The 13,794-nt window shown below is 56.5% G+C and overlaps 1 protein-coding gene across 1 annotated transcript in view; it reads right to left on the minus strand.

Annotated features, from left to right (window-relative positions):
• The window catches only part of TNRC18 (trinucleotide repeat containing 18), a 56,967-nt gene that overhangs the window by 33,286 nt on the left and 9,887 nt on the right, over positions 1-13,794 (minus strand). Inside the window, 3 exon segments of the mRNA XM_032704229.1 lie at positions 2,882-3,994; positions 3,997-4,683; positions 5,071-5,196. Coding sequence (XP_032560120.1) covers positions 2,882-3,994; positions 3,997-4,683; positions 5,071-5,196 — 1,926 coding nt within the window.

Raw genomic sequence — 13,794 nt, forward strand, 5'->3', positions numbered from 1 at the left:
AGTGGCAGATTTCCCACCTCAGAAAGAGCCAAGATGCAGCTAAATCCCTACATCAAACCACCCAGTCCTGCTTAGCACATCTCATGGAGGGGAAAGGTTTTACCTCTGCACCTTCTGCTCTTGTAAACCAGTCTGGGAGCACTGGGTATGCTCCGAATCCCTGTCCTACTGCAACAGGCAGAACCAACAATACAGACCCTCACAAAACCAGCGCGCTCCGCTCTGCAATTCAACCCGTTAGCAGAAATCTGCAACTCCCCCGAGACATGCAACAAGAAAGGGTCTGGCAAGGCAGGGACACATATGGCAGATGAGGGCAGGAATCCAAAAAGGGGGGGTTGGATGTTTGGCTGGAGTAGCCACTTGTCCAGAATCAGAACAGCTCTTGCAGATACAGCCTGGCACGGTAGCAGCTGCGTCTGTGAGGGGTTAGGAGGCACCTGCACACGAGTGAGCAGCACTGCCAAGCTTGGCTCTGCCAGAACCAGGTACTGGGGCCATCCTTCCCTTCTTTATCCAAGGTCTTCACCCCACCACCTGATTTTAGGCTTACTTTTCCCCAGTTTTTTTCCCTAGCTTCTTTCTTGCATACTCATTTTTTCCACAGTTCCCTGCTGCCCCTCTCCATATTATGCTTTGGTGACATGATCCATTCCTAAATCCCAGCCCTGCTTGCAGCGAGCACTCGGATAGTCTAACGGGGTCAGGAGGAAGGTGTTTGCTTCCCCCCAACTCCTGGTGCTCCCTGCCAGCACTCCTGGTGCTCTCCTGCCCGGGCCATGCTCTGCAACCCACAGGGCTCAGCAAAGCAGCACAGCCTCGCAGGACTGCACCCCAGTAGCCCCTTCCAGGGTCCTCATTCTCCTGTCTGGATATGGTTTGGCACATGGGAAAGCATCTCAGAACATCAAGTCTATTCTGCTGACAGGCAGTCTTTTCAAGGAGAGCTCCACTGTGTATTTCCACAAACCTGGACAGCCCATGGGTTTTTTGCTGTCAAGTCTCCAATTCCCTCAGCTTTTACTGTCAGAAGGAATCCAGGAACAAGACAACATCTCTCCCAACTCCTTTCCCCAAGGCTCCCTCCATGGGCTCCAGGCAGAAAACAAAGATGCTTTAAAACCTGGCACACAGCTCTCCCTCCCGAAGGACTTTCCAGGGTCACCACATCTCCCCCACAGTCTGCCAGGACACCACGTGCAGTGGCTGTCCCCAGTCAGCCCCTCCTCAACTCACTGAACGATGCCCCACGCAGCCTCCATTGCTCACTTTTACTACCCAACCTCCAAGTCACGAAGGCTCATAAATCCCTCCAGAGCCCAAACATCGTCTGCTGCCTCTCCACCAGCATCCATACTCACTCAAAAAATCTCCTTCCACACCCTAGCCCAGGTTCTTCCCCCTTAGAGCCCCTATTTCTTTTCCCTGATCAATGCCCAGTTGTCTCTTTGGTGTCAGCAATACTGAGCAAGCCCTTGGAGAGCTCACAGCCCTGCTGCAACGTGAATTGACCTCCCCCCAGACTTTCAACAGAAACACATTATTTTGTTATTTTACCATCACTCCTCCCTCTCCCACCTACGTTCCTCGCACTCCGTTATTTCTAGACGGGTTTATCATTTTTTTTTCATCTCCCATCCAAACACACACACACACACACACACACACACACACACACACACACACTCTCTTATTCCTCTAATTCCCGCCCAGCCTCCATCCTGCCAACAGGACAGTCCCTTTTCTGGACAGACCGATGATTGTCCGGACAGTGAATGATCATTCTGTCTATATATATGAACATGACGCACGGACCGCATAGAGAAATTCAATCAGTTATGCATGGAGGAAAGGCTTAGGTCCGTTCCCTTGACAACCAATGCCCAGTACTAAATACTTGCATTTTACTTGCCAAATACTACAGATTAGCCAACTAAGCCTGCTTTCCTCCTTCTTAAAAGGTCTAAACATTCAAGCACCGTCCACTCAGCGCAAGCAAGCTAATGTTATTAGACGAATATCTCCTGGCACACAAAGGGGGGGCAGCATTTGGGGGGCGAGAGGAGGAGAAAAGCAGTCTTGTTTTCTGTCTGAAAGCCAACTGCATCACTTAGCAACGAGCCCAGAGGCCTGCCAGAATTCAACCCTTGTTTGCAGCCTTTTAGTTCAGCTCAGTAAATTACATTTAACGCAAGCTGGGAGCGTCTGGGACGATTGAACGGCTGAACAAACAGCTCCCTGTGCTGCCCACGAGGTCCTCGGTCGGCTCCCGCCCGGCCGTGGGGAGGGCATCGGGAGGCGATGGGAATGGGGAGAGGGGCTGTTGGCTGAGAGAAACTGCTTCTCACCACTGAGGTTCAAGAGAGGGGGGCAAAGGCACAGAAATGGGAAGGCAGGGGCTGAAAATGGAAAGGCAACCATCGCTCGCCTGCCGCTCGCTTTGGCATCGCTCCTTGGCACACCAGAGCCCCGTGCCAGGCAGCCCCCAGGCGTTATCTCGCTACACAAGCCAAGCCAAGCACCAAAATCTTTCTGGCGCCATCCCCTTCCTGCCGGGACCATGGCTTAAATCAAAACCGTGAGATTAAAACACCAGCACAAAGGTGGTTTGAGGGGTTTTTCCGTCACTCCCCTTGCTAGTGAATCAAACACATGGAGAGGTGGATAGTGAGGATGGAAGCCGGAACAGAGGACTGACTACGCCTCGCACAGGGAGTCTTGCTTCCCACTGTGGTTTACAACATGCCCTTGGCTGTGAAGGGAGGCAAAGGGAGCTGAGGATGCCAAACTCAGCTCATGGCACACAGTCTGCACCGGGTGGCTGCTCTTCCCAGGGAACAGATCCCGTGGGGAAGCCCTAAGACACATGTAGGGAAGCTACCTTTGATGCTGCTGAGAGACAGCGAGCGATCCCGGTCTGCCAAGCTGGGCCCCAGTTTGCTGCTGCTGCTGCTGCTGTTGTCCTTCTGCCGGGCCACAGCCACGGCGATGCCGACAGGCAAGTGCCTCACCTCCACCTCGCCCTGGGAGCCGATGCTCTCACGGCCGAAGGATTTGGCACTCTCAGGTCTCTCAGGGTCCCGTTTTAGCTGCTTCGCTGGCTGCTGCAGCAGCAGCTGTTGCACCTTGGAGGCTCCCAGCTGCGCAGAGTCCAACTTCACGTTGCCCAAACCACCGAAGGGGCTCTTCTTGCCGCAGCTCTGCCGGGATGCGGTCTCCTTGGCAAAGCTGCCGCTGTACTTGATGAGGCTCTGCATGGCCGACCCTTCGCCGTGCGAGGTGGGGTGCAGGACATCGGCGGCGCCCCGTGAGCCCACCACCGAGGTCCGTGGCAAGCCACTGGGGTCAAGGTAGACCTTCTTGGTTTCCTCCTCCACCCGGGTGACGTGGTTGTGCTGAGCAGCCAACACCGCCATCTGCGTGGTGGCAAAGTTGCCCATCTCGAAGGGCTTCCACTTCTGCTCCGGTGGTTTCAGCTGACCGTGGTCCAGGTGCTGCCGGGAGGAGTCCAAAGTGCCGTAGACCTTTGCTGCTTCTTTGGAGCTGGATCGCTGGAAGCGTTCCCGCTCGCAAGGGCGATGCTCTGCCTCTGGACTCGGCTTCAGCAAGTCCTTGGAGGTCAGGAACTCCCTGCTCTCCGGAGAGCCCAGCCCCGGCCGGTTGAGGAAGGGCTCTGAAGTGACCTGTCTCTTCAGTGCCATGGAGTTCGTCCTGATCACCGAGCCCTTCTCTCTCAGAACCTCCATTCTTTTGGCATCGCTGTGACAAGAAAAGTCCTGGGACAAAAGCGTGCGGGAGGCATCCGCAAGGCACCGCTCTGTGGGCGACTGCAGCACCCCCACCTTGCCGAGGTCTTTGTCCTTCACCTTGTTGTCTCGGGCCTGCGAGGCGATTTGGATGGGCCCGCTCCTCTCGTCGTAGGCTTCGACCGAAGGCACGAAGGTGGGGGCGATGACTTTGTGCTCCCTCCCCAGCTCCTTGGCCGGCGGGAAGATGTGTACATGCTGGAATGGACGGGCTGCGGAGGGAATGTTGTGGCCGGCGTCATCTTCCCCGTCTGCGAGGGGTGCGGGGATGGGCAGCTACAGGAGACGTGCAAAGCGCCCACGGAGGGCAGGAGGGGCTCCCCTCGCTTCAGCCGCTCAGCGTGGGCGTGCGCAGAAGGCCTCATGTTCTCGTCGTGCCGAGCGGGATCCTTGGCACAGCGGTCCTGCTCGGCACCCAGGACCTTCAGAACGGGGTCCCCGCCGCCATTGCAGTTGCTGAGGGAAGAGCTCTGCAGCGGGTTCTTGGACTTGGGTTCCCCACTGCCTGTGCCCCGATTTGGCATGTGCTCAGCCAGGAACGGCGAGAGACGCTCGCCGACCTTCACCGCCTTCTCCACCACACTCACTTTCCGGTCGCTGTCGGGCTTGGTGTCCTGTGTGAGGTCAACCACACTGCGGGGCCGGGGCTCCTCCTTCGGCTTGCTCTCCTTCTTGGCAAAGGGCAGGGACAGGTCGCTCCGGCATGCCCGCTCCTTCCCACCGGGGTCTTTCAGGCCTTCTTTCGAGCTCTTGTGCAGCTGCCCAAGGTCCTTTTCCCGGAGCAAAGTGCTCGACGTGTGGCTGCCCACGGTCCTTGAGAGGGGAGGCTGAGGGTGCAAAGCAGACTGGCCTGCATGGCCGGACAGGTAGAACCCATCTGCAGAGCAAAAACAACCAAAATTGTTTTTTGAGACAGGTAAGAGGTAGCACATGGGGAAGGAACAAGTTTCAAGGATGCCTCAGACAGGAAGGCCCAGGGCAGAGGAGACCAAGCAGGTTTCTCCATGTGGGATGCAGGACAGTCCTGTCCTAATGCACACTGGGACTTCAAGGTGGGATCTGGCCAGCTTCCCTACAGCACAGCTACATCCAAAACCCTGGTACTGCTAACACCAGGGAACAACCCTGGATGATCAGTCCAGGGGGTTCCTGCTCTTCACCCCCAACACCCCAGCACCCAGCAGCTCCAGCAGCCAAACAAGCCCAAAGGACACCCAGGAGTGACCAGGAGGGCCAGAAAGGGCACACGGGGTCCAAGACTCACCTTTCTGTGACTCAAAGAGGCTGTGCTGTCCCAGCTGGGCCAGGAGAGGACTGCCGGCACTGGGAGGTTCGAGGTGGCTCAGGGGAATGTACGATGGGTAGAGACCGTTAGGCAGATGGGAAAAGCCTGCAGAAAATGGGAAACAGAAGAGGGAAACATGTTTCATCCCAAGCGGCACGCTGCCTTGGAACGAGCCCCGCAGGAGCACAGACTGTTGTGGCTGTCGGTCCCTCGCGCGCCAGGAGCGCCGGCGGAGGGGACGCACACGGCAACAACACGCACCACACACAGCCCATCACGAGGAGCACTGCTCAGAGACCCCCCCCCTTTGGGTACTGATCCCCCACTGCTGGTGCCCAGATCGCCCCAGGTACACCTGCAGGGCTCCAATTTTGCAGCAAACGGAGCATGCTGCTACCCAAGCAGAGCCTTAACCTGGAACTAAACAACCAAACCACCTGGCTGATAAGGTGTTTTATCACAACCACAGCAACCTGTGGGTGAGGACACTCCCCAACGTACTTCCAGAGCAGTTATAAGACCCTCTTGCCAGCACAGCTTTGCCAGCACAGCCCAGCCCAGCTGCAGGTGGCCATGACTGGGTACGGGCTTTGGGAAAACACGAGAGCATCCTTCAGAGTAGCTCACACAAAGCACTGTTTCTTCCATCCAAACCCAGCATCTTATCTCAGAAGAAGGCAAAAAAGAGCACAAAACGTGACACCCATCCACGAGCTGATATGAAAGCAGCATGTCCCCAAGGCCCTGCTGCCAGCAGTCTGGATGATGTCTTGGATACTGGGCCCCCAAGCAACATCCTCATGCAAATCACCATCATCAGCGCTTCCTCAGTGAATACAATCACCATAATAGTGGTAATAACACATGCTCTTGGCTACAGGCACCAATTCCTCTCCAACACTGCCACCAAACGACACCCGTGCAACACTACAAACTCTAACCCCTGCCAGAACCAGCATCCCAGTCAGAGCCATCATTTAAAAACTGAGTAAAAGCCATCAAGAGAGTCTGAAGGAGCCCTCTGCAACCCTCCTCCCTTCCCCTCAGCCCTCATTAGCAACCAACTTCCCCAAAATTACACGATCTCACTGAAAGCAACCAGGCAACAACTTTTGTAAAGAGTCCAGCATCCAACCAGATCAAAACAACATCACACCAAAACCCAAGGGGAGACAGAGAAGTTCAGTCCCCGAAGCTGCACGTGGAGCACCATCTGCGACAGCTAGTCAATATTTCACATTATTTAGACAGCCAGGATCTCTTTCGCGTACATATTTGCATCCCGGCATATGTGCTTCACCGACGCGGTGCTCCGCACAGCTCCTGGCCCGGATCCATCGCCCAACAGATCCCAGCGGCACCACCCGCACACGCCAACCCTCCAGCGGCAGGACCAGGGGAGCTGCTGTGCCCACAAAGTTCAACCCTGAGCCCGTCCCCAGCAGGTAGATCTTGCTATTTAATCTTGTGCACGGTGCTGTAACAGAGTGCACACGCATGTCCACACCACTGCTCGGTAACCCCAAAACCTGCACAGTGAAGCAGTTCCAAACACCTTTTCTTACCACCGGAGCTGGAGAGAGCTGGGCAGAACCCAGAAGTGTTCAGCCTGGTTTAGCTGTGAGCAGCGCCGCTCCACAGCGTGTTTCCCCTCGGCTGTGCCACCGTCACCACACCGCTCCGGCACGGCTGGGCTGGCAGCGAGCCAGCATCTGGAGCAGGAGTGACACATTTCCCAGGGAATGCAAGTCCCATCTGGCAGAGCACATGGTTGCAGCATGGCAAACCCCTTGGAGCACCCCATGCCACACGAGCCCTGCGGCCCCAGCCGCAGACATCCCCACGTGAGACCCTTCTCCCAGCCAGACCTCGGTCCCAGCTGCAGCTGCTCCAACAGGCGGGAACACCAGCATGGAGATCACAGCAAGACACATCCCATGCTGCAGAAACCACTGAGCACAGATGCCCATGGCATGTCCCCACTTGCACATCGTGCAAGAACATGGAGCCACCTGCAGAGCTCCAGGGAGGGGACACAATCCAGCCCTGCCATCCAGCACCGGGACACCTGCACATGGCTTAAGCTACTGGTACCCAAAGAGGCATTTTGGTACCAGTTACATCCCTGCTCCTACTGCGGCAACCCCCTGCTTATGCCATCTTATTCTACCCAGTAATAACACAGGGTCAGTCCCAGCCCCAAATGTTCTGGGGTTTCCTCCACAATCAGCATTATCACATCCCACTACAGTGACCCAGCCTCAGCTTGGGGCTGCAGGAGCACGAGGAGGAATGGGAAGTGTCCAAGATGGGAACAGGTTCAGATGGACAGGTTGGAGACCCTGCAGGGCAGTGTCACCATGACAGCTGGGGAAACAGCTGCAGAACTGAGTTGATGCCACCAGCCCAGCCCCAAAACCACCTCCCATCAGGCAGCCCTTCCCAGGGACTCCCACAAGTCCATGGCAGCAGCACTGCTTCTTGGAGAGGCATAAGCCCAGCATAGGAGCTCAAAGTACATCCCAAAGCTTTGTAGGTGGAGAAACTGAGGCACAGGCAGGTGCAATGGCTTGCCTGCATCACCAAGCTGGCCAGCAGCAAAACCAGAACACCACCTGAACCTCAGCCTCAGGTCTATCAGTGACACTGTTTTCCCTTGCTAAGTGCCCAGAGAAGCTGCCCAGGCTCTATTTACCTGACTCATTCCCTACCAGGAACCAGAGCTGGAGCAGGGATCCGGGTTACAGTCTTCCTGGGGATGAACCCAATGCAAATCCAACCCCGAGGCACTGCCAGAGCATCCCTTCCTCCTTACAGCCCTCCAGTCTGAAACCTGCTGCCCCGCTCCCCTGAGCAGGACCTGGAGGAGAAGCTGCTCCTCCATGCGCTGAGGAGCTGCACTCGCAGGAGGCGGCCGCGGGCAAGTCGCTCCCTCCTTGGATCTCCGTGCCAGAAAGCGATGCCAAGGGGAGAAACTCTACCGCAGTGAGCAACTCACAGCTCACCCCAACCATGGGCTTCTGCCAGGAGAAAGGGAGGGGAAAAGGGGAAACCACAACCATCTCCATCCGCCCGGGGCCAGAGTGTTTGCTGAACCAGCGCAAGATCTGTTTTGCCCAGGGACACTCCGACAGGTCTCGGCAGGCTGAGCCACGCTCCTCCAGCCGACTGCTTGCCCAGAGGCGGGCTGGCACCGCGGTGCAAGGCAGGGAGGTGCGAGCTGGCAGCACTGCCAGCCCCAGACTGGTTTTGCCCTCCTTTCCTGCCAAGTTACACCACGCCAAACGCGCGTGTGCCCATCAGCACGGCCTCTGACCGCCTGGGGAAGGTACCATCAACACTTATGCCAGCATGGGCACACAAGACCCAAAGCAGCCCAGCTCTGAGGGTAAAAGGGTTTAGGGCACAGAGATCGTCCCTCAATCCTGTAGCTAGGTGACAGCCAGCAGCCAAAATGTAACCCCTGTGATGCTGCAGCAGGTACAGTGGATTGGCACACCTGTCCTCCTCCTTCCCAGCTCCAAGATGATAAAACATACCTGTTTTGCACAACCGAGACATAAATCACGAAGGGCTGTTATTAAAGGAACTTGGCGGGTGCAGATGTGTCAGCAGTTGAAAACATCATCTTTGCCCAGCTCTCCAAAACTGCACAAGTTTGGGGGGAAGAGGTAAAGCCGGGTGACTCATCACCAGGAGGGGATGTGACCGATGAGGAGATGAGATACCAGCGACCGCACAAACCACACACCAAACGTCTGGAGGCCGGAGGTCATGCTAGGGGAAGTGAGAGGGAAACAGGCCCCACGTGCTCAGCCCGCTTGGGGTTTGCCAAAGTTCCCCATGAGGAGGGAGCCAACAGAAACCATCCCCTGGCAGAGGTTCTAAACCTGTGGACTCTCTCCAACTTGGTCACCCCAGACCCCAGGCCTGAAATTTAGTCCCAGCTGGACAAGTCAGCCAAGTCTGTGTTTTGAAAGAGACAGGCAGGAGTGGGACATGCTGGAGGTGACACGCTGGAGTTGAACACACCTCCCCTGCATACACAGCTGCGGCCAGTGAGCCAGGCTACATGTCTGATGTGACATGGGTTTGTGCCAGTGCTGGGAAAACTGCTCCATCTCACCACGCGTGCAGGTGACCAGCTGGCACCTTCATGGCATCCCCATGCTGCCCTCCACACTGGCTGCCAACCTGGTGTAGAGGTACAGCTCACTTGGACACCCATGAAGGGTCAAGGACAGCAAGTGGGAGCAACACGGTGACACCACTCAACAGGGAATTCACACTCCTGGTCGGGCTCCTTGTTTTCCAAACCAGCCAGCAGCACCAACACACCAGGGAGAAGCAGCATCCACAAAGCCTCTGCTCATGCTCTGGGATGGATTTCCAGTCTCTGCCGTTACAGAATCACAGAAGCATTTAAGTTGGAAAAGACCTTTAATCAAGTCCAACACAGCCCTGCTGGCCTGCAGAGGTAAGCAGGTGGCCACGTGTGATGCTGGCTGCAAAGTACACCCTGAAGCTGAGCCCTGGCCATGAGCCATCCTTGCCTGAGAAGCCACAGTCCCATCACCCGGAAGACCAGCGGCCTCCAACACCCTGGGAGAAGTGAAGTAACTCTCCCCCATTGGCCCCATCTGCCCGTTACACGTTTCTGCCACTTATGAAATATTTCCAACCGCAGGCATCTCAATCCATCCTCCCCAGGCCATGATGGATGGACACACTGCCAGGAATCAGGCTGGCACCACACAGTGCTCTGTATCGGGCTGTGGCCACAGAGGGGCCTAAGTTGAAATGCTTGGTCCCTTGGACTCTTCAATCCAAGTCCAGCAGGGCTGGGAAACACAGCAGTGAGGCTTTAGGTTTATTTCCATGGGGTGTCTTCCAGTCTGGGCACTCAAGGGACATTTGCAGCCCTGCTGCAGTCAGGGTCTCAGTTGGCTGTTGGGCTCAGCAGGAGCTGAGCAGGAGCTGCAGCCGCCCTTGGTCGGGAGCACAGTCACCTCTTCCCCAGTCCGGCTCACAGTGCCTCACAGGCAGCCAACTGGGACAACAGTCCACGCCACAAACAGCTGGATAAACGCTTATGTCCTCATGAGTCCCGCCAGGGAGGGAGGGGAAGGGGGAGAAGTCCAAGCACAGTGAGTATCCCTCCCACCAGCAGCAGGACGGACACCATACCAGCACCAGCTGCCAATGCTCACTGTCATCAGTGAGCCCGATCCTTTCCCTGCAGAAACAGCAGTTTCCCAGGGAAGACTCTCTCAGGGCTCCCCCTCCCGCACACACTTCCCCATCTCTGCCCCACGCAGGGGGCAGCTATTCCTCATGCACACATTTATGGCTGCAAACAGCTGCAAGCCCGGAGTGCTGACAGTGTAAATCTTTGCCGCCTCCTCCCCTGCCTGACAGGGCAGCTCTAGTGACACCCGAGGCACCGGAGCCGCCTTGACTCTGTGCCACGCACGAGACACCAGTGATACGAGCCCCTGAACAAGCCAGGCTGAAACCAAAGCCCCCGGATCAGATGTGCCTGGACTGTAGCAGCGGTCGGTCCCCAACCCTGTCCCTGCAGCCCCAAGCTGCTGCCACAACCCACCACTCCCCGCCCCAAAACCCGACCCAGCCATATTAACACCCCATGCCATGGGACTGGCAGTTGCTTCAAAGCCTTAATTTACGGCCTCAATTCTCTGCATCCCCTGAAAGCCTTCGATCCCATCCCCGGGATCCAGAACAGCCAGGGCAATTTAACTCCCCATTTAATCTTCTAAGGGCCCTGGCGAGCTCGGAGACAGCATCCTCCGGCGGGGGGTCCACGCTCCTGGCCTTTGCCGGCTCGAACACCGCCGTGCCGCTCTTCCCTTCAGCCGCAAAAATCACTCCCTCCAGCTCAGAGCGGCTCTCCATTGTTTCTTTTAATTTTATTTTATTCCACATGGGAATCTTGTGTCCAGGCTGCTTTATTTTTAAGTGGCTCTTGCTCAATATTTACTATGGCTCGCAGCTGCGTCAGCACAGGAACACCGCGCGCTCCCGCCGGGTTTCCTACTGGCCCTCCCGCAGCCACTGCCCCATGCGGATGCCGTGCCATGATTTTCCTGCCGTGTTACTCTTGCAGTGAATCACCAGCCTCTCCTCTGCAGTCAGGGCACACCGATGGGCAGGGTGTGACCACAGGGCAAGGGGGGGGGGAGGCGGTTCCGTGCTCCATGGAAATAAATATCATCAGGCTGAATGAGCCCTGCTGCTCACCTCCTCCTCACCCGGGAGCTGGAACAGCCCCAACAGCCTGGAGATGGTGGAGGAGGAGAAAATGGGAAGAAGTGGCTGGAAGGGCTCAAGGGACTGGTGCTCACGCCTCCGCTCTGCCCCCGGCGTCCTGCAGACTCAGTTTCCACCACGCCACAAGTCAAAGGCAATCCAAGGTATATACAAGCACATACTGGAGACAGGTATATACCAGCCTATATTGGAGAAAGACACCCATAAGATCTCCCACCAGCTCCCCGTTGACACCATCGCCATGAGGACAGTGTGAAGCCACCCAGGTGGGGACATGAATCCCTCCAGCAGAGGTGGCTTTTCCTCCCACTGGAGGGGCCAGGATGGAAACCATCCCATTGGGACTCTTGACACAATGCCCATCCAGGCCACGCAGCCTGAAACATGGAATCTGGGAAGCACCGATCCAGTCCCACGTTAATCCTGATGCTCAAACGAGTGCCAAGGCTCCTGGGTCGCTGCCTGCTACTACAGCAGAAGCTTCTCCCACGTGCCCCCAGCCTGAAATCCACCACCACGTCGGATGTCTCTCCATTTCCACTGGCATAATTAAACCTGACACCCCAACGGGGGTCCACTGAAACCTCCAGGCTCTCACTGCACAACCACACAGCTCTCCTCAAACAGCAAGGAGCAACTCAGTGGGTTCTTCGGCTCCACATTTACTAAAATGGAACATATGGAAATTGAAAAAATAATAATTTGAACTCTCAAACTGATTAGCAGAACGCCCAGGAACGCAGAACCTGGCTGCTAGATTGCATCTCGCCTTCCTCTCCTGATTTTCTAGGACAGTAGCAAAATGTCTTTGCCCTGGTCCATCCTTCATCTCGGTGAACACACTGGTGGCCAGCACAGGGGTCCTACCACTGACTCTGCTCCTGCCACACTTTCAGTACAGGTGCTCCCTCTCCTTCCTAGTACAGAAATTTAACTCATCCCATTTTTTAAAATTGTATTTTTTTTTTAATCACCCAAACTCAGTGCAGTAGACAATGCAAACAAGTGAACCCCCATTCCCTGAGCCCTGCCCGCACATTTAGCCCAGCACCACCCACACACCATCCCACACCTTCCCTAGAAAACAGCTCATTACCCTTCGCTGCCAGAGCCAGGAGAGCTACAAGCACTCAGTGGGGGGAGGTTACTGTGGGATGGCACCGGGTGCTGGTCCCCACATCACCTGCCCCGAGTGCCTGCCAGCAGCAATTAAATCAGCCTTCAAAGAGAGATCCCAGCTTTCCCAGCACCATTAGCCGTGCCCTGGAGGGAACACGGTCTATTTTCAGCCACAATGACTTCAGATCAGGTCACCAGCAGGTTAAATGGGACTGTGCAGCATCATCTCCCTGCCCTCCCATTGAGAAATTAAACACCGCTGTGTGATGGGCAGCACCAGCCCTGCCGACACACGCCAGGCGCCCACTGAAAGGTAAACGCCACCTGCCTGCTCCTCCCCTCAGCTTCCCATTGCTGGCCAGGGACACCTACTGCCCTGCCTGCCTTCCCTCTGCATGGGGTGGTGAGTGGGATCACCCCTGGGTTCCCCCCTGCCTGTCCTCCTGCCCAGCACGGTGAGGGGTCATGACCAGAACAGCCCACACCATGCCCAAGCCCGGGAGTGCTGGAAGGGGCCTCAGCACCCCCAGTTCTGCAAACCCAAATACACAACCCCAGAGCAGGGCTGCTCATCTCGCCCCTCCCTCCAGAAATCAGGTGGCCCAACTGCAAGTCCCCAAGCCACCGGTTTCTCCAGGGTTTCACCACAGCCACCAGAGAGGTTGGATCTCCCTACAGCACCTCCATCTGCTTCCCTGGTAGGTCCACCGCTGAAACCCAAACAGTCACCCCACCACTAACATCTGGCAGAGAGGTGGCAGCTGGATGTGGGTTTGTTTTGCCTCCCAGGCCCCTGCCAGGCGCAGTCAGCACGAGCCAGGATGACTCAAAGCCCTGGGAGACGCAGCCTCTGTCGCTGCTTATTATAAACCCTCTTGTTTGCAAAGCAGCTGCCGTGGCTCAGCAGCTCTTGGGGTGCCTTGCAAAGGGGGGGTGGCACTGCAAGGGGAAACTGAGGCACAGCCCCCCATTTGGACCTGAACACCCCATCACCAACACGTGTGTGCTCAGCATTGGCATTGCAACCACTGCACAACACAGAGGTCCTGGCAGCAAGAGGGGACTGGGTCCCAGAAATACCCCAGGGCTGGAGCAAGCACATTGTCAATGACCCAAACATGTTCATCAACTCCAGCTTCACGATTCCCACTTGGATACAGCGCGGCCAGGACAGGGTAAGTGCAAAGTGAAGCTGGATGTACCTGCATGTAGTGCTCTGTGTGCCATGGGAGTGAACACATTCCTCTCCCAGAGCCCAGTGCTGACCTCCTGCAGGGACCAAAACCACCCCAA

Source organism: Chiroxiphia lanceolata, chromosome 16 (genome assembly GCF_009829145.1).
Source record: "Chiroxiphia lanceolata isolate bChiLan1 chromosome 16, bChiLan1.pri, whole genome shotgun sequence".
Classification (NCBI taxonomy): Eukaryota; Metazoa; Chordata; class Aves; order Passeriformes; family Pipridae; genus Chiroxiphia; species Chiroxiphia lanceolata.